Source organism: Tasmannia lanceolata, unplaced genomic scaffold, assembly GCF_043159265.1.
Source record: "Tasmannia lanceolata isolate RefF3 unplaced genomic scaffold, GAP_Taslan_0.1 ptg000011l, whole genome shotgun sequence".
NCBI classification, from domain to species: Eukaryota; Viridiplantae; Streptophyta; class Magnoliopsida; order Canellales; family Winteraceae; genus Tasmannia; species Tasmannia lanceolata.
The window spans coordinates 4,476,595-4,498,125 of record NW_027518688.1 but is presented as its reverse complement, the minus strand read 5'-3'; the positions used below and the strand labels follow the sequence as shown (position 1 = coordinate 4,498,125).

At 37.7% G+C, this 21,531-nt stretch overlaps 1 protein-coding gene across 1 annotated transcript; it reads right to left on the bottom strand.

The window, feature by feature from the left end:
- Positions 1–17,944: 17,944 nt before the first annotated feature.
- LOC143886114 (protein SPIRAL1-like 1) lies at positions 17,945–18,847 on the bottom strand. Its single transcript, XM_077390081.1, has 3 exons — positions 18,691–18,847; positions 18,331–18,576; positions 17,945–18,131 (listed from the first exon to the last, which is right to left on the bottom strand). Exons 2-3 carry the CDS (start codon positions 18,538–18,540, stop codon positions 18,051–18,053), a joined length of 291 nt encoding a protein of 96 aa, XP_077246196.1. The 5' UTR covers positions 18,541–18,576; positions 18,691–18,847; the 3' UTR covers positions 17,945–18,050.
- Between the last annotated feature and the right edge of the window lie 2,684 nt (positions 18,848–21,531).

Here is a 21,531-nt window from a genome sequence, read left to right as displayed (position 1 = left end):
CTTACTCTGCAAAAATCGGAGGAGGTGGATTTGCCGGAGAAGATGATTTGGGGTTAGGTTTTCGGTGGAATTTTCCCCTCTCTCGCTTTGGTTTTTTTTTTCTGCTAGGGCTTTTTGTGAACGAGAAATGAAAAGCCCCTCTCTCTCGATCCTTCTTGGGTATTTAAAGAGTTTAAATGAAATTTTTTTACACCCATTAAATCCAAGTGGACACTCCCTCTAATGCATTATGACTAACATTTTCACTTAAATTGGGTGGTCTGGGAAGAACAAGAGATAAAATTTAACTCTTGTTACTACATATAGGGTTTGCATTGACACACCCTTGTGGGATACGTCACCCCCCATTCCTCTTTCCATGGACAACCACTCTTCTCAAATGTTCTAATTTGGGTTTTTATAGAAAGTGATATTTGTCCTCTCTCCATTCCTTTCTAAAACAGTCCTTTTAATGCTAATCCACTCCCCTTTTCCTCCTCCCTTTTGATTTTTCTAAGACAAAAAAGCCTCTCTGATTTTTCCTTCAAATAAAGTGAAATGATAAAATTTGCCTCTTTTCTGCAACACTATATATGCACTATCTCATGAACTTCACTCGTTCGCTAAGCGAACCTCAACAAATTTTTACGAAATTTTAAAGGGACATATTAGGGATCCTAACATACCCTATGGCATAACATGGGACACTAATTCTATTATTTGAAAGGGTTTTGAGTTAAACCACCTAATTGGGGTTCGGTCAAAATGGGGTGTCTACATCGGGAGATAAAGTTTTGCCAATCCATCTTTCCTGAGTTTCGGATTTCAATACCACTATCGATAGCTTCGATTTCCTCTTTGAGTGGCTATGCTAGATGCTCTTCCTCTTGTTTGACCATTTTTTAGATCTCGAGGGGAATTTCGTCTGCATTCTTATCCGAGTAGGGTGTCTTTAGTTATTTAAACGTTAAATCCAAGGGTGAATCAAAGAATATCAAAGATACGAAATCAACAACTTTATTGAATTGAAAAATGTAAGTACATCAGTAACTCTTTGACGCGCCTCAATGGGCTCTACATCAGACTTAACAGCAGACTGGACATTGACTCGACAAGAAGACTGACAAACACTATATATTCTGAATTATTGATGACACGACTAGACTTACCAAATTTGACACAAGAGTTGGTATAAACTCAACAAAAGACAAACTCTGAAAACTTGACACTTCTTCATGAGCAAGAGACTGGCATTGAAAGTTCCTGGGCGGTATACCCTCCTCTATGATAAAAGTATCTACTGAGTTCGATCCCGAAGTAGGAATCTCGGAAAGGATAACCCTTCAAGGCCAGGGTTAAGTGGGACAATAAAAGGCTATGTTGGCAATATAGGGGAAGCAATAGACTGCCTTGATCAAATGTGTTTGAAAGTGGTTTGTCTTTTGGAGGAATGGTCTTTCGTTGAACACAGACTCTTGACTTGGAAGCGCATACACTAGATCAACAGTCATGAGATAAGAATTCTGAACAAATAGAAATAAGAGCAATCTTGAGCATATCTGTTGGTAACTCAAGTCAAAATGTCAAAAATGATGACATGATCTAAGTAAACTGGGTCTCAAAGAAATCCTCAATCAACTCCTTTAAATTTTCTTCGGGTATGACTTCTCTTATTTCGGGTATGAAAGAGTCAAGAACGATAAACACCCTTAATCTAAATAGATTTTGATCTCAGCATTAATCATGCACTCATGGGATAGATGGGCAAGACATAACCAATCCATTAATGATCACGGTATGATACAAGAGTACAAAGTGAAGGATGGGAAGACATAGATCAAATGGATAATCATTGGCTCATACGATAGACCATGGCCATAAGAATGACAAAAGTAGAGTCAAGGACCAGATCTAAAATCTGAATGAAAGATGAACACACAAATAATTTTTATGTACAAAGAATCTCTATAAAAAGGTAAATCCTAACCAATGGATATACAGGTGGAATGTAACCAATGGATTTACATGTGGAATGTAACCAATGGATCAAAAGATAAACCATAGCCACGAAAGTGACAGAGAAAGAGCCACAGGCTAGGTCTAAATCTGAAAATTTGATTGATATAATTGATTTGAATTAGATAAGGAACCCTCATTAAATACTAAAGCCCTAAACTAATAATCAATATAAATAAGTACATATACATATATACACCCTAACCAGGGGCACCAGCCCTAAATATAATCCCGCAGAGTCAAGACACTTGACTCAAGACAGACATGTGAGTACACTAGGACTGCGTTGTAGCCACATAAGGTGAGCTATAATAATCTATGGATAGGACATGTGTAAGCCCAATGGTTTTTACCTTGGCATTCCCATCTTGTTTTGATGATTCCAATACACAAGTGATCATTTATCACTAATGTGTTTGTTTGTCTAAGTTGTAGATCTTGATAAAGTAAGATCAAGGATGCTTGGATTGAAGGCCAAGAAGACCACTAATTGGAAGGCCAAAGTCATCAAGCAAGAAGTCATGAAGACTTGAAGACATGAAGAAATTAATATTGAAGACCATTTCTTAAATGTAATTGATCCAAACCTAGATTAGGTTTTTAGAGGCATAATTAAGGTAATCTCACACACCCTAAATAGACAAGTGATTGTATTTGTGGAGTTCCAACACCTTGGAACCCTCATAGCAATCCCATCTTGGTTGAGAACTGGAAGCCCAAAAACAGAATTGAAAATCTGCTCTGCATAGGCTTCTCGGAACTCCGAGAGGTTTTCTCGGAACTCCGAGAATTCTCGGAACTCCGAGAATTATTCTCGGAACTCCGAGAAATGGTCCAGTAGACTTTTTCCAATTTCTGTGTGGCTTCTCGGAACTCCGAGATTTTTTCTCGGAACTCCGAGAATTCTCGGAACTCCGAGAATTATTCTCGGAACTCCGAGAACACTCCAACGGTCTGAAAAAGAGCCGTTTGGAATTTTGCTGGAATTACCATAATGCCACTGAACGGTCATATTTTGTTTTTCCTATAAATATGGGTGTTCTAAACATACAAACTATCAATCCTAACACTCTTAAACTTCATTTGAATACCCAAGAGTGAATCAAGCTTCAATTGTGCCTCTCATCACCAACTCTAGGATTTGGATCATAGGCTCTCAATTGTACATCTTTTGTAACCCTTGTGAAGGGATTTTTTAGTTCTTTCTTTCATCTTTCAAAATTTGTATTCGGGCGAGTATTCGGAGAAGCGGAGCCCTTTTTTCCTCCGTGGTGAGGATTGCCACCAAGGTTAAAGCAATTGTAATTGGCACCGATCTTCGCCAAGGTTAAGAAGATCAAATAGTGAAGCCATCAACGGGTTTGGTTGGTGGAGTGGAGTAGGCCTCGGGTTTGAGGACCGAACCACTTTAAATCTCGGGTGCACTCTTTCTATCTCTTTGCTCTTTCATTTGCATTGCACCATTAGATTTAACTTGTATGCTTAAAATATTGTTTTTGATCTCTTAATCGGTTTAAGTTTTTCAAATTGGTAAATTCTAGTTTTCTTAAACAACCGTATTCTCCCTCCTCATAGTTGCCATTTCAATTATAACTTGGGACCCCCTATATCGGTTTTTCACTTGGTATCAGAGCCTTGGCTCTTAAAAGATTTTAAAATTTTTGTAAAAGTTATTTCAAAATCTAACTAGGGAAAGATTTTATTTGGCAACTTCTAATTGTGAAATGGCACACCAAATTGGAACCGGACTTCCGGAAGGCCATTCCACAACTAGACCTCCTTTCTTCAATGGGTCAAACTATGGACATTGGAAAACAAGGATGCGCATCTATCTTCTTTCGATAGATGTGGAACTTTGGTACATTGTTGAAAATGGATACAATGTACCTTCCAATCCTTTTGAAGAATGGAATGTGGTAGAGAAAAGGCAAGCTAATTTGAACTACAAAGCAATAAATTCCTTGTTTTGTGCCTTAGCTACCGAGGAGTTTAATAGAGTTGCTCTTTTTGATTCCGCCAAGACTATTTGGGATACCCTTGCAACTACCCATGAGGGAACATCACAAGTCAAGGATTCCAAAATAAACTTGTTAAAGAGCAAGTATGAAATGTTTAGAATGAGTCCAAACGAGAGTATTTCGGAAATGTATACTCGTTTTTCTATTATTTCTAACGAACTAGCTAATCTTGGTAAATCTTATCCTAACGATGAGCTTGTGAGTAAGTTACTTAGGTCTCTTCCTCCCCATTGGGATCCAAAGGTGACCGCGATTCAAGAGTCAAAAAATCTCAAGACTCTAACCATAGAGGAGCTTGTAGGATCTCTCATCACCCATGAGATGCTCCTTACTAGCCGACAAGAGGAAAAGAAGCCAAAGGAGAAGGAGAGGGAATTTAGATCCCTAGCACTCAAGGCTTCCAAGGAAGACTCATCAAGTTAAGCGGATAGTGACGAAGAAGAAGCTTTACGAAGATTCAAGAGCTTGTGGAGAAAGAAGCATAAGAAAGATAAGAAGAAGAAAGAGGAAAGTGATGTTGAAAGAGCCTTAAGATGCTTCAATTGCAAGAAGATTGGACACAAAAGACCGGATTGTCCACTTCTAAAATCAACTTCCTCTAAGTACAAGGGTAAGAAGGATTGGAAGAAGCATAAGGCTCTTGCCGCCGGTTGGGATGCGTTAAGCACATCGGGCAAAAGCTCAAGTGAAGGGGAAGAAAATAAAAAAGATGATCTTTGCTTCATGACAATCACCCATGAAGTTGAGGTAAACTCTAACCCCTCATATTCTTCATCTAGTAGTAAAAGTGATAGTATACCTTATGATGAATTATGTGAAACCTTGCATACCCAAATTTCCAAAAACAAAGTTCTTAAAAAATCCATTTTAAAGTTAGAAAAAGAACTTGAATTTTTGAAAAGTGATTTATCTTCTTCCATATCTCAAGAACAAGTTACACTTGAAAATCATAAACTTGAGATTAATACCCTTAAGGGTAGCTTGGATGAGAAAACTTGCCAACTTTTAAAATTTCAAAATATGGCAAGCTCCTCCAATTCTTATGAAGATGAAAGAAATGAGCTTTTAGTTCAAACATCCCATCTTCATAATGAAAATGAAAGACTTAGATTATGTTTACATGGATTTCTAAATGGAAATAAAATTATTGACATAATCCTAAGTAAAACTAGTCTTAGACCTCAACATGCTTATCATGATAGGACTAGTGTATCTAACCCTCTTGTTAGATGCCATTTTTGTGGAATGAATGGTCATTACCAATTCCAATGTGCATCCAAGAGTAGGGCTAGATGTGGGACCAAGAAATCTTGGGTTCCCAAAACCCCCATATGATGATATTCATATTGTGTAGATTAGGGGTTTTTGAACTTAAAATTGAATATATTTCATTTGTATGTTTTGTTTGATAACCCCTCTTGTATTGTAAAATTATTTTAACTAGGGGGAGTTAAAATTGAATTTTTCTTTGAAAAAGGGGGAGCTTTAAAATTGTAAATTTTAAACCCTTGTTTTTCTTACCCCTTCTTTTTGTTGATGACAAAGGGGGAGAAGAATCTAGAGCAATGTCTCTAGTGTAAGAAAAATGTGAAAAGAATATATGCTTTGATTTGTAAATCTCTTGTGCTTGTCATCATCAAAAAGGGGGAGATTGTAAGCCCAATGGTTTTTACCTTGGCATTCCCATCTTGTTTTGATGATTCCAATACACAAGTGATCATTTATCACTAATGTGTTTGTTTGTCTAAGTTGTAGATCTTGATAAAGTAAGATCAAGGATGCTTGGATTGAAGGCCAAGAAGACCACTAATTGGAAGGCCAAAGTCATCAAGCAAGAAGTCATGAAGACTTGAAGACATGAAGAAATTAATATTGAAGACCATTTCTTAAATGTAATTGATCCAAACCTAGATTAGGTTTTTAGAGGCATAATTAAGGTAATCTCACACACCCTAAATAGACAAGTGATTGTATTTGTGGAGTTCCAACACCTTGGAACCCTCATAGCAATCCCATCTTGGTTGAGAACTGGAAGCCCAAAAACAGAATTGAAAATCTGCTCTGCATAGGCTTCTCGGAACTCCGAGAGGTTTTCTCGGAACTCCGAGAATTATTCTCGGAACTCCGAGAAATGGTCCAGTAGACTTTTTCCAATTTCTGTGTGGCTTCTCGGAACTCCGAGATTTTTTCTCGGAACTCCGAGAATTCTCGGAACTCCGAGAATTATTCTCGGAACTCCGAGAACACTCCAACGGTCTGAAAAAGAGCCGTTTGGAATTTTGCTGGAATTACCATAATGCCACTGAACGGTCATATTTTGTTTTTCCTATAAATATGGGTGTTCTAAACATACAAACTATCAATCCTAACACTCTTAAACTTCATTTGAATACCCAAGAGTGAATCAAGCTTCAATTGTGCCTCTCATCACCAACTCTAGGATTTGGATCATAGGCTCTCAATTGTACATCTTTTGTAACCCTTGTGAAGGGATTTTTTAGTTCTTTCTTTCATCTTTCAAAATTTGTATTCGGGCGAGTATTCGGAGAAGCGGAGCCCTTTTTTCTCCGTGGTGAGGATTGCCACCAAGGTTAAAGCAATTGTAATTGGCACCGATCTTCGCCAAGGTTAAGAAGATCAAATAGTGAAGCCATCAACGGGTTTGGTTGGTGGAGTGGAGTAGGCCTCGGGTTTGAGGACCGAACCACTTTAAATCTCGGGTGCACTCTTTCTATCTCTTTGCTCTTTCATTTGCATTGCACCATTAGATTTAACTTGTATGCTTAAAATATTGTTTTTGATCTCTTAATCGGTTTAAGTTTTTCAAATTGGTAAATTCTAGTTTTCTTAAACAACCGTATTCTCCCTCCTCATAGTTGCCATTTCAATTATAACTTGGGACCCCCTATATCGGTTTTTCAACATGGCTCCTAAATCTAGGCTCCAACATGCCTAAGCAACACATGTTCGTCTTTATATGGATGCAATATATATATATATATATATATATATATATATATAAGCACATGCAGATCCTAATTGGATTTCACTAAGTCAGCAGATATATTCACATACATAATATATTTAAAATGAAAGTAGGGCTCCAGACTCAATATATCGGGCACTATGCATATGATCCATACTTTAAGTGTATAACACAAGTACACCGAGTGTTATATACAGTATGCTTCATTGCTCACCGGCTGCTGTAAACACAAGTACACCGAGTGTTTACGACTGCAGCACTGGCGCATAGCTTGGAAATAGATACAACAGCACCATCAGGGTAATGACATCCCATGTGGCACGCATTGTATCTATCCCGTGGAGCTAATAATAATAAAAATTAATAAAAGAAAAATAAGAATAAAAAACAAAATAATGTATGCTGTGCAGTGTATGAATCCTTTGTTTTAAACACCTATTTGGTGCCCCTGGATTCTAAGCGATTAAATTCCCATTTATAATGATTTTTGGTCAAATTTCTTCAAAATTAATTAAAATGGCATTTTAACAGAGTTAGGCAATATCTCGAAAGATTATCCCCAGCAGAGTCGCCAGCCTGTGGACCCCGATCCTGAGGATGATGAGGAAACGAGTCCCTGCATCCTCTTGGATCATCCACACGTGAAGGAGAGCTGTACCAAGGAACTCTCGAAACGGATGCCACCCTCATAGCATAGCACGAGTGGCGATATAAAAGAGATACATCTCGATTCGGGAACAAGTCTGGATTCGAAACGCACCTAAACAAACTCAGAGTCGCCATCCATGGTATACGGCCATGGATCCTTAAACAAAATATGCTCTGTATACCATGGATAACCAGAAATGAATGAGTTTGTGCCTGATTACGAATGGAGAAGGTCTGAAGAGTACCCCCAATTCGTCCGAGTGCAAGCACTTGGTCTCTTATGCCATTTATTATTAACCTCGAAGAGTTTCAGGTGAAAATCATATGAAATAGGAACAATTCTCAGGAGTAGTCTACCTAAGCATGCATTTCCTGAGGATAAAGTAATAAGCATACACAAAATGACATGAAAGATGTGTCACCTAAGCAAAACTAGGTTATGAGTGACATGCCTAATGAGTGTCTAAGTTCTGGTGGACATACACATACAAGCTACAGCTAAAGGTATAGTATCAGTATAAGAAAGTAAGAAAACACATCAAAACATAAAACACAAATCAATTCTATACATGACTGAACAAGATAAATCCTAAAACTCTAATGCAGGACTTGACTCTGACCAGAATGGCCATCCACCCTGGCTGCGCTATGTATCCCGGCCTCGGGAAGAATCAGAGTCAACGTAGTTCGATGACCTATTCTAACTACGATGCCTAACCATCTAGAACCGCTATTCTAGACTCGATCCACTAGGCTCGACTGATTTTTAAAGCTTTTTGCACGATTGCTTAAGTTCAGGTGAATTGTAATTTTCAGGACTCTCTATATGCCCTAATTAATGCAAGTTGATTAGCCTTAAGCTAATGCAGGTGGACCCTAAAGCATATGTGTAACTAGGCTGTGCATCCTAAAGAAAATCACGGGCGGACTATATGCTTCCTGGTCTAGCCATCGGTTCGACTAAATGTCTAACCAACCAACTCGAGGCCTCCTAACTCTAGGGACACTCACACGACAGGATACACCATATCAATACAAACAAGACAAACTCCTAACTCTAAAACACCCAAAATATCTATGACAGACTCCTAACTCTAGGGGAAGATCTTTTTGAAAAGGTTTTGAAAAGTTTTGTATTTTTTTGAAAGTTTGAAATGTTTATTTTTAAAGGTTTGGCTGGACTTGGGATGTGGATCCCAAGCTGCACTACGTACCTCGTGAAAGAGGATCAAACCAACGTAGTTCGGACTGAACTCTCTTAACTAAAACCTAACACTTCAAATGATTTAACGGTTTTAATGTTTTTCAAATGCTTTTGAGTTTCAAATTTCTAATGTTTTTTTTAAAGCTTTTCTAATGTTTCAGACCTTTAAATGTTTTCACTCTTAAAGGGAACACGCAAGTACAACCACAAACTAGGGCAAAGCCCTAAAGCTAAAGGGGAAACCCCGAACAATCAACTAGCGTCTCAAAGAGACAATCCATAACAAGAAAGTTAGTGTCCCAAGAACAGAGAAAACAATCTAAGATCCCCAAGCAGGGAAGGCTCTATATGACTGAGTTAGTCTCTTAATGGAAAAACTCCTAACTAATAACACTAGAGAGAGAGTACAAATGAGCCAGAGACTCTCTAATAACACTATCAAGAATGGGGTAAAAATGAGTCAAAGACTCGCTAGAAGAAAGGGGTATTCTAACATGAGGCTGGGTAAGCCTCCTAAAGGGGGAACTCTCTAAATGAGATGAGGCTTGTCTCTAGACTGGGACTCTGTAAATGAGGCAAGGCATGCCTCCCAGACACAAAGGTGGGCCCCAAGTATTCTTATCACTGCCCTTGCAATGAATAAGTCTAAAGGCAACTAACAGACCAAGTTGGTCTTCAACTAATAGGGGATACCAGTTGAGATACAACCTAAAAAGGTTCTATACATGAGGCAGGGCATGCCTCCTAATGGGAAAATTCTCTACTGAAGTAGACTTCCTAAGGAATGGGCTCTAAACGATAAGGCTTGTCTCCTAAGAAGAACTGCCTAATGAGATAGAGTGTGTCTCCTATTGGGGCTCCAGATGACTCTTTCATTGCCCTTGCAATGAGAAGGAGCACAAATCAGGGCAAACAATTAAAAGACTTAGTAAGTCTTTTACAAATGACAGTCTAATGAGACGAAAGGTAGTCTTCTAAAGGGTAATAGACCTCCAAAGAAAACACTAAAAGACACAAATATATCACCCTAAGTGGCAAACAAGATCCCTCACAACAGACCTCGAATTCCCCAAAATAAACCACCACTTATAGATATAACCCTCCTGTACACCCTCACATATACAGGCATATTCTCAAATACATGCTTATGTATACATATGTACACATGCGCATATGCTCGGAAGCATCTATTCACATATATGCAATAGGCACCCTGACATGTATACATGCATAGAACTGTGGCCATCATGCACCTGACTATATTTTGGTGAACAAATAACATGTTACAAAAAATGCGCTCCCATGCAAAGGGGAGTCAAGTAGCAAAGGGCGAGGGCTGCCAATATCAAAGTGAAGTAGAAGGAGGCAAACATCAAAGTGATAAAAGGACTACAAATATCAAAGTAATGGCTGCCAAAATCCAAGTCAAAAGGGGCTGCAAATATTATGGTAGTGGCTACCAAAATCATACGAGTGTAAGAGCTGCTATTATCAAAAGATGTGCAAGATTTTCCAAAATTGAGGGTATAAGGGCTGCCATTAGCAAATGTGCATGAGGGCTGCCATTATGCACCTATGAACAATTACAAAACATAACAATAGGGTATAAAACTGTGTAAGGCAGCAGCTAAATGCTTCTAAGCAGACATAAATCACAGTTGTAAGGTGAAACAGCCTATAGGGGCAGCAATTACAACCATACAATCCTATCCATGCCCCAAATTCAAAGCAATCAAGCTCACACGATGTTTACACAGACACGTATGCACATACACATTACACATGGGCTGAAATTTTAGGCATAAAAACACTGAAGTTTTCCCCACAAGCAGCTTTATGTGACAAACAGCATAAAAAGGATGGTGGAGAAGCTGCCAGCATCAAATATGTTAGGGCTGATTTACAAGTTGATTTAATAACATAGAAAAGGTTGTGCTGTGGCCGGTGAAGCTAAAAATTCAAAGGACATCTATAGCGGGGTTTTATTATTAGTGAAAAGATTGTCCACTAGCTTTGCAGCTAGTTTCAAATGCTTGTTTTCCACGAGAACACTGCTCTCTCATTGACTGCAGAAACTACATGTAAACTCAACTTCGAAACTATGGATGTACTTCTTGTCTCATTCTAAAGCCAATAAAAATAAAAATCATGTCACTCTTGCATTAATTCGACTTCTTTGAAGAAATTTAACAAACAAAAATATAGGTGTAGTCTTTTGCCAACTAACACTCCAGCCAAATGAAGGTTCTGATTACTAAATCTTTAAAATGAAAGGAGGCTAATGAAGTCCAATTGGATAGAGACAGGTAGCACAAAACCAGTTATCATAGAAGCTACAAATTAAGAAGATCAATTTAGCTCAAAAATTTACAAGGATACTGAAACATTTATTTCAGTTAGAGAATCTTTCAGTTCATCTACAAGCTTAGAACATGGAGAATATCAAATCCTTCTTGTATACCGTAATTAAACTATGTTTGGTATACCAACTGCATCAAGAGCTGAATACCTATACTCAACATATCACTACTTCGAGATCACCTCAATGAAAATTAAAGCTATCTACTTCTATATGAATTTTTGCATAATTTTTCTAAATTGACCTGATCCAGAGCACTATCAATTAGCGATTGCATATATCTTTGCCCAGAAGTAAATACCATTTAATCACAGTAGTCAAATTATAAAATCACTCATAGTGCTATCCTCAAAAGATAAATATCTCATTTACACATGGAAATTAATCAAACCGATCGGATAGATAAACAAAATAAAACTAGTTAATCACAAGAACATAGTGCATTAGTAAGAATATCGAATAATAAAAGAGAAGCTCACCTTATATGAGATGATAATGTTATTTTCTACCTCTGATCCTCTGCTCTATGCTCTATGCTCTTCTTCTTCTTCTTCTTTTTTTTTTAACCTCTGAGACATTAAAATGCATCACTTTATGAGCTTTTTTCTTTTCTTATCCTTCTGATCTTGATTTGTATCAAATTCCTCACTTGTCTTTCAATTTCAAATAGCATATTTCTGACTGTAACGGCTAGATTGGAACAAAATGATGAAATCTAAAATTCTAAGGGTTTGTAAGGAGAAAATCAACAGATCTATGATTTTCGCAGAGGCTATGGTTAGATCGGAGGTTTTTAAAAGCTACCTTGAGGTTTGAAAACTAGAATCAAGGATTTGAAGCTTTGATGATAAAAAAAGAAAGAAAAAATAATAATAACAACCGAAGCTTGCCAAGAAGAAACAAGATGACCGGAGTTGAAAATCCGACCGGAGCTCGAGTGATCTTGCCAGATGGACGATCGGAGAAGAAGAAAAGGAATAAGGGTGAGGGTTTGGCTCAGATCTACTTTCTCTCTCATCTCAGAGCTTCTCTTTCTAAAGAATTTGGGAAAAACCCTTTTTTTTTCTTATGAGGACTTGATCCTCTTATTTATAGAAAATTCCTTTAATTAATCACCCTCTGAATTTGTTGAGACAACCCCCATACAATGTATTTTAACTATGCTTTGGTTGGGAAGGGTGGTCTATAAGAAAAGCTTTAATGAAAATAAAGGAATAAAATCGCCCCCTTTAAGCTGCTTGGACACTCCCTCTGTGTATTTTTTTTTACATTACTTTGCTGGAAAGGGTGGCCCATGAGTAAAAATTTTAATGAGATAAAAAGAGATAAATTCGTGCCTCTCTGGTTACCCAGGGACACCCTCCTGCAGCAAATCACCCATGTTTTACTCCCACCAGTCACCTGCGGGTCAGGATAATGCAAACCTCTTCTGTGACACTAAATTTACACAACATTATCTACCCTTCTCGTTCGCTATGCAAACCGCAACGGATTTTTCTGAAATTTTAGAGGGACCTAAATGGGACCCTGACCTATGCTAGGACTGATTTTGGGACATGAAATTCACCTATTTAAAGGATTTTTTTTAGGGTTCGGTCAAAATGGGGTGTCTACAGCAAAGGTGTCAAAAACTTGTTTGTAATATTAAATAACCGCAAGTGCACGGATTGCGTGTAGTCACGGGTCGAACTCAGGAAAGAGAAATCTTGTTTGTGAATCCTATTCTTGTATCACTTTGAATATAAACTATGATATATGATGCCTGGCATTTACTCAGGATTTCCGTGGATGTACCTTGGAGCCAACAATATCTATGAATTTTTATTCTAAACAATCTAAGAATCGGACACAAATAAGATTGCGATTTGGAAATTTTAATTTAGGCAAAGTGTACCGGTAATGATCTTTATTAACTACTTTTCTAATCTAATTAGAAAACCAAATTCTAAGGGCTTAAGTAAATTGAAAAATTGCAAAAGTAATTTGGAATAATGTAAAAACCTTAATTCAATATAAAAGAATACTTAGGGTTAGAATCCACCATGGGTTTGGATTAGATTGATTAATTAAAACAACTCTTGAATTTGGTTGAAAATTCGATTAACTAGTCAATAAGAAATAAGATCAAAGGGATGTCATTCCTTATAAGTAATTAATCAAATCCACTCTTCAATTTACATTGATTATATAGAACTTTATATTTGTTAATCAACAATCATTCATACAAAGGAGAAAGCCAATGGCATGAATGATTGGGATTTTCCAAACACAAAATCCTACACAAATTTTCAACCGAGTATATTGATTTAATTATAAATATTTCTCCTTCGCCATGGCTTCAACTAAACCCTAAGTATATAGGATTTAGTTACCTATGAAGAAAGTCAAAGAAATAAAAATAAAAAGTAGAAAGAAGAGAATTGCAATGAAAAACTTGAGAAGGATAAAGAAAATAAAAAGAACTCTTCTTTAATTGAAATTGAAAGCAAAAATACATCAAATTATAATTTAAAATAAAGAGCAAAATAAGAAAAACTTATTCTTTTTCTCCTTCAATGGTTGAATCATTGTCCTCTTTCAAGCCTTGATCGGATTCCTCTCGTCGATACGAGTCCAACGGATCTAACCACGCGCGAATCGGAGCTAAAACGAAGAAGTTATGGTCCATTGAAGTTTTAGAAAAAAAATTAAAAAAAAACTGCTGAAGACGCGACGAGACGAGACGAGACTAAAAATTCAAAAAGATGGGAGAGAGTTCAAGAGAGATTAATATATAGATTTTGGGTGAGAAGGGTTGCTAAATTAGGGGATTGAAAAAGACGTAAGGTGGAGATTAAAAAGCTAATCTTAGGAAACAAATGAAAGGACAAGTTAAGGCTTGAATGATCTTTCTATATCTCTTCTAAAAAACACATGGGTTACTTTCCTTCTTCTTTTTTTTTCTTTTCAAAGGTTTATCTAAAACCTTCTAATTATTTTGTCAAGTAACTTTCTAAATGGTAGAAAAATAATAGAAAAATAACTTTCTAAAACCAAATTGTCCCTAACTTTCAAATGAATTGCAAGCATGCCATATACTTTCGCAAATGGCAAATCTACCATTCCTTTGTAATGCACATAAACAACTAATAATTCCCTTCTCCTCTCTTAATCATTTCAATCTCAACCATTGGAATTAAGATCCTTTCTCTTCTCTTATTTTTCATCATCTATCCTTGAAATTTCATCTTTCAAAGCAAAGTAAGGGGGTGTGGCATTATCAATTTGATCCTACTAAAGCATCATGCCAATTCGGCCAACTAAGGCATCTTGGAACTTTGGATTCTCATGGCAATTGGTCATTTCTTTATTATTTTCATATGTTAAGCTCCATTTCCTTCATAATTCCAATAAAAACCCTGAAACAACAAAAATATCTTAGTAGCACCGCTTAAAAAATAAAATATACATGCATCCTACCACTACCATTCATACATAAATGTGTTCATCATGACCGAATCACTATAAAATCTTGGTGTCCACATTGTGGTGTGCATTGTCTCTCTCTCTCTCTCTCTTTCCTTCTCTTGCACCTGTGGTGATTGGTAATCTCTAACCTTACTTATGTTGGTGCCTTAATTGAACAAGGGTTAATAAATGCACTTGTGTTAAATATTATAAACCCTAATTGCATTATGATATCCATTTAAACAAGGATTAGTAAATGTGCATGATTAGAAAGTCTAAATCCTAGCTTTTATTGATATACATATTTGAACAAGGGTTAGACTAATTAGTGCTTAATTAAAAGATTAATTTTTAATCTCCCTTAATTAAGCCTAAAATTTCTAATTGACCAATTCTCTTTGAGCTTCAACATTTTATTTCAAAAGCTAAAAACCTCTTTGATCTTCCATTTCAACATGTTATCAAGAGGCACTCCATAGGGCTTTTATTTGTTTATTTCTTAGAGTGAATGTGAGCTTACAAAGTTGTAATCCGCCTATTAAGAGGCATTGAGAGTTTTACATTTTATTTGTTCTTCATGAGAGGGTCTTCTCTTCGGCCCGTAAAGAAAAGTGAAGAAAAGGGTCTCCGATTCGGCCGTGAAGAAAGGTGAATCATGTGTGAGGGTTTGATTTCCTTTCCAAGGCTTCGTGCGACGGGCTTCGCTTTGGCCCTTGAGAATGAAAAAGCTTATTGTAAGAGCTTCCAGATTAGGCTTGAAATCACACCATAGTGGACTACCTAAGAAGCCAAACTTAGAAGAGTGGTGTTGGTCAAGTTGTGACTGAACCACTATAAAATCTTGGCGTCCTCATTGTGGTGTGCATTGTCTCTCTCTCTCTCTTTCCTTCTCTTGCACGTGTGGTGATTGGTAATCTCTAACCTTACTTGTGTTTATGCCTTAATTGAACAAGGGTTAGTAAATGCACTTGTGTTAAATGTTATAAATCCTAATTGCATTATGATATCCATTTAAACAAGGGTTAGTAAATGTGCATGATTAGAAAGTCTAAATCCTTGCTTTTATTGATATACATATTTGAACAAGGGTTAGACTAATTAGTGCTTAATTAGAAGATTAATTTTTAATCTCCCTTAATTAAGACCCTAAAGGGGGGGATGGGCTTTTCCTTGTCATTTTTTGACTTATTGTAGAAATTCCACATGTGTAATTTTATTTTCCCGAGAAAGCTAGTGAACACCAGAATTCTGTCTTGTCAAGGAATAAAGAGGTTGTTTTCCAGGGATTTGCTTTCTCGGGAAGGCGAACAGAGCCTGAAAGTAAAAGGCTCATATTTTGGGCATGAAACAGGCTCCAAATAAATATATATTTTTTATTTTCTTGATCAGTTTTTTTAAATGGGATAAAAACATCGGACAATATATTAGAAATCGGCCAAAAGATCATAAACATTGGCAAAAATTGCTATAAATGCATCATGGTTGCCAGTCGTCCGCACCGATCACCTGTGATGATTTTTGTAAATTTAAATAGGGCTATGATAAATTCATCCCCCTTCTATTTCAATATTCACCCCCTATTTTAAAAAATCGACTGTACAGCCCGCACCATAGGATGAAACTAACTCTCAATTTGATGGCCAACAATGTAAATAGGTTGTGCCCCAAAAATCATTTCCATAGGATGATCCTTGCCCTCCGAACTATAGAGAACCCCATATAATCAAACCCCTATAGATCGGAAGGCTAGGATCATTCTATGAAAATGATTTTTGGGCACAACCTCTATTTACTTTGTGGTCCATAAAATGTACGGTCCAATGGTATGGTCTGTACAGTCCATTTTGAAAAATAGGTGGTGAATATTGTAATAGAAGTGGGTCATTGCCCTTTAAGTATCTAACAAACGGATATGACTAGACCTGGCAAAAGCGACCCGTGCCCGCAGGTCGACCCGACCCACCCGCAAATTTGCGGGCACGGGTCTGAGTTTTAGTGACCCGTCAAAACTAACCCGCGGGTGACCCAACCCGCAAAAACACGGGTCGGGAGGGTCAACCCGCGGGCACCCGCAAGTCACTTGGTTTTTTAAAGGGTGGTGATTTGTTATGCTAATCTAGTTAGATTTTGTCATGCTAATCTATTTTTTAAGGGTTTGATGCCTATATAGGTTATGGTTGGCACCATAGAATATAAATAGGTTGTGGCTAGCACCATAGGTTGATCCCAACCCTCCGATTTGAATGTTAGAGGGTTGATCACTTGATCCTAACCCTCTATAGATCGGAGGGTTAGGATCAACCTATTGAAATGATTTTTGGGGCACAACCTATTTAGGCTGTGGGCCATCTAATGGACGGTTTGGATCATCACTCATTAGGACCTAAAACAAATTGATCTAATGGGCGCTTTATTCAAAAATAGCATCTGTATGACAGAACTTCTGTATTGATGACATTTGATCAGATGACTTTTTACAGTATTAAAAAAGGCTCTATCTCACAGAAGCCATCCACGTGCCTTCTTCTCTCCTTAAACCCGAAGCATACGATTTGCGTGAGAGATTTTTCTTAAAACTAGAAATCGATCGCTCAAGAAAAAAAAAAAAAACGAGAAGGAAAAATAAAACACTGTTTTTGGGCGGTTGTCTTTGCCGCCGAGTTCAAATCGGTTAGACTCACTCCTCTTGCTCTTCTCTTCTATTCTTTCCTCACGTCTGTTTTTCCATGTAGAAAATTATTATCTGTGGGAAAAAAAAAAAACTACTGTTTGAATTTGCGGGTGACCCGCGGGTTGACCCGGCCCACCAGCGGGCCGCACGGGTCACCAAAATTCTGACCTGCAAAAATGCGGGTCATCTCCTGACCCGACCCGTGTTACCCGCTCCCGCATCACCCGCGGGTTGACCCGGCCCGACCCACCCGTTTGCCAGGTCTAGATATGACCCATAAATCCAAGTATACTGATATATCAAAGTTAATTGCATGCTGTATTGCTGCAGCATTTATCTTCCCAGAAATTATTTTGGCCTTTAGATCTCGCTTTCTGATGGCCGACAAGATTCACAGACCTGATCATCATGCCCATGAGTGACTGTAAAAACGATTTTCTCTGATTAATTTCAAAACTTAGATCACATGGTGGACAATCTGGATTGATCAAAGATTCTTCTTCCTGTGCAATACAAGCCCTAATACGCGCAGATCTGCGTAGGAAAAAACCCACCACATTTCCAACACATAGGTTGGATTTGAAAAATACGTAATAAATGAGGAATGAGACAGAAATCAGAAAAATATTCCATTCACATCATGACAAAGAACTATAGAAAGAAAAACCAAAAAAAAAAAACACAAGGAAATTGAAAGAGATTCTTCTGCACCCTTGACCCCGTCAATTTCCTCCCCCGCCAAACAAATAATTTAGGGAGGAGCCTCCCCCGGGAGCCGCATGAACCTTGGTAGTGGGACGATCCTGTAAAATCAGACGCCACCTTCTTTCAGTTAGGCATTTCATCGAACATGTAATGTACAGTTACAAAAAAAAGTCATTTCATCGAGCATGTAATGTACAATTTACAAAAGAAAGTCAGTTAGGCATTTCATCGAGCATGTAATGTACAGTCACAAAAAAAAAGGCACCATTTCATCGAACATGTAAATAAGATCTTTACCGTGATGAAGTTTCCTGTGTTCTGACCATCTGCTCTCTGGTAATTGTTTAAGTTGCGGGCCAAAACTCCGGCAGGTTCACCGTTCACTTTAGGCTCCACAGGAGCGGCTTCAACAGTGGGCTTGGGCGCAACAGGCTTAGGTGGGTCTTGGCCTCCGAAAAGGTATCCCAACGAGCTCTGACCACCTCCGCTGCTGTTACCTCGACCCATCTCTCCTTGATGAATAAGAAATCAAATCTGTGAAATCTATATGGAGAAAACAAACAGATCCAAGTTGTGAAATGGGTTTCTCTTTTTAAATCAAAATCTAGAGATGAATGAGAAGAGATCGGAAGACAAAAGAAAGGCAAGATAAATTACCTAGAAAACAGTGGTAGAGAGAGAGAGAGAGAGAGAGAGAGAGAGAGAGAGAGAGAGATCTGAATGTGGAAAAGCAGAAGGTGATTTGCAGGCTTTATAAAAATGTCGCTGCTCTGTCTATTATTATTTCATTTTGGGCTTTTCTTCCAAGTCCGGCGAGATGCCTGCATTATATGCGGGCCCCACCAGAATTTCAAAATTCAAAATTCAAAATTAAAGACATAATTAGAATCACTGTGTAGTATGGAGCGACCTCGTTGTAATACCGTTTGGCGTGTCCACTATGGCATATTGATCTGAACCGTCCATTTGATATCCCATGCTTTAGATCTCTTATTGCCTGAAATGAATCCAATCATGCAAGCATAAGATGAGATGCTCTGTATTTTTTGTCGTTGAACAGCGAGTGTCAGATAGGCAAACGACAAAAAATTACTAGTTAATGACGTTATGGTATTTGGATCGACAGAAAATTTATGGAAAATATTTCAATGAATAAAGAGAGATGCACGGATGAAAGGAGCCCTTGCAGAATGCGAGGAAAGGGGGCCCCATTAGTTGCAACTTCACAAAGTGCATTCAAAATATGTAAAAGTAAAAGAACATTGCACTTTGTGAAGTTGCAACCAATGACGGTGCCCTTTCCTCCAATTTATTCAAGGTCGGCCCTCAGTTTAGCATTCCTCGTAAATAAGATATATCATGGAAAAATTATTTCAGGGTCTAGTACAATACCAAGGCTTACATTTATTCATTTTGGATTTAGTGAATCAATTGGGACTCCCAAACTTATCGTGGGACCCTCGAGGGAAGATGGGGAATCCCCCTCGATCTCCACACGATGGGGAGCTCCGTGTGGCTCTCGACGTGAACGACGTGCAGTACACTGGATTTGGGATCAAAAGCTCCAAAACCGAGTAGTACTAACATCTATGTCCCCATATGGATAAGGAATCCAATGGGAAATAATGACTAGAGTTGCCATCCAAGATAAGGACCTGGAACCCACATATGAACTCTGTATATGAATAAAGGATGTCCCAGAAGAATAGGTTTCGTGTCTGGTTACGAATGAGGAAGGTGTTAAGTACCCCACTCTAGGGGTGTTCATTCGGTTATAACCGAACTGAATAGATCGAAATTTTATAACCGAAATAATTTCGATAACCGAAACTGAACCGAAATTTCCAAAAACTGAACCGATTAAAATTCATTTATTCAATTTTTGTGCACGAAATCTCAGTTTGGATCGGAGGGCTAGGATCATCCAATCGAAATGATTTTTTGAGCACAACCTAATTAAGTTGTGGTCAATCAAATGGATGGTTTTGGTCATCCTACGGAGTGCCCATGTAGCACTATTTTTGGGAAAATAATGATTTTTATCCATAATTTCGGTTATTCGGTTTACCAATTTTTATTTTTTTTGAGATAACCGAACTCGAACCCGAATAACCGAATTTCCAAAAAAAAAAAACCAAAATCGAACCGAACCGACCAAACCAATTCGGTTCGGTTCGGTCATTTAGTTATAACAGAGTAATGCCTGAGATACTCGGTCTCTAATGCCATTTTTGTTGATTTTAAAGAATTTTGGGCGAAAATATGTAAATGGGAACCTACATCCCCGAATAAACGACCTATCTACGGCATACATAGCTCAGGGATGAGCATTCACAACCATAAAGAAAGGGAAAAAACACATCCACATCCTAAGGAGGGTTGATATCAGTTTCACCCAACCTTGGAAGGAGCACTAGAGTCTACAGTCTTCCCCTCTCAAATATACATACCAAATATAGAATAAATCAATAATCCCCGCATCTCTCATGGGGAGGCGGAAAAGACGAGTGCAACTCCAACGTTGAATGACCCTAATTTCTGTCTCTACTACAGCTAAGCAGATATAATAGGGAAAGAAATAAACAATCATACGCTACAGCTATGCAGATAAGTGAACTGGTATCAAGAGATAATGATAAGAAGACAATAAGCAAGTAATAAAAAGGTGATCTATGCAAACCTATGCAAAAGAACGGTAATCTATCACATGCTAAGATAATAAGCATCTAAAGGTGCAAGCAATAGGCATGCTAGCAATTAAAGAATCAATAAAGAAATAATAAACAAAAGAAAAGGGGTAAAGGCACAATAAGCTAGAGAGGGCAATCATCATGACCTATCGCCTAGGTCTAATGAAATCAAAAGATGTCGATCTCATTATGCCGTCGACCAGGGAAAGAAAAGCCTTTTCTTTTTTCTTTTTTGGTTGAAAACTGTTTTTTCTTTACTTCTCAAAAACCATTTTATTGTTTTGAAAGGTTTGACTGGACTTGGGTGAACCCAAGCTGCTTACGTACCATGTGGAAAGGGATCAAGTCAACATAGTTCGAAAACTGTATTTTCAAAAAAGCTTTTTGTGTTTTCTAAGTTTTCTATTATTTTTTATTTTTAGCATTTCTTAAGTGTTTTCTTTTTTAATTTTAATGTGTTTTCACCCTTTCAGCTAAAGGGAACATACAAGAGATACTCCATACTCCACAGTCTGGTGGAATGCCGACACGAAAGGATAAAATCCCTGAAGCTAAGGGAAATCCCGAAAACAAATGAATAAGAGAGTCCCAAAACGATGCTAAGAATAATCCTAAGGAATGAATAAGACAGAATCCTAATAAGATTAAGCAAGGAATGAATAAGACAGAATCCTAATAAGACTTGAGGGGACAGATTTCTAGACAACTTCCCAGACTAGTGGACAAAATCTTAAACTTATGAACATAATTCTAAACTAATGGACAAAATCCTAAACTAGTGGACAAAATCATAATCTAGTGAACATAA

What these genes read in the sequence shown, in the direction of transcription:
- LOC143886114 (XM_077390081.1), bottom strand. Translation starts at nt 18,540, where the DNA reads ATGGGTCGAGGTAACAGCAGCGGAGGTGGTCAGAGCTCGTTGGGATAC. An exon ending in ACACAGGAAACTTCATCACG is followed by an intron (nt 18,132 to 18,330) that starts GTAAAGATCTTA and finishes CTGATTTTACAG; the next exon opens with GATCGTCCCACTACCAAGGT.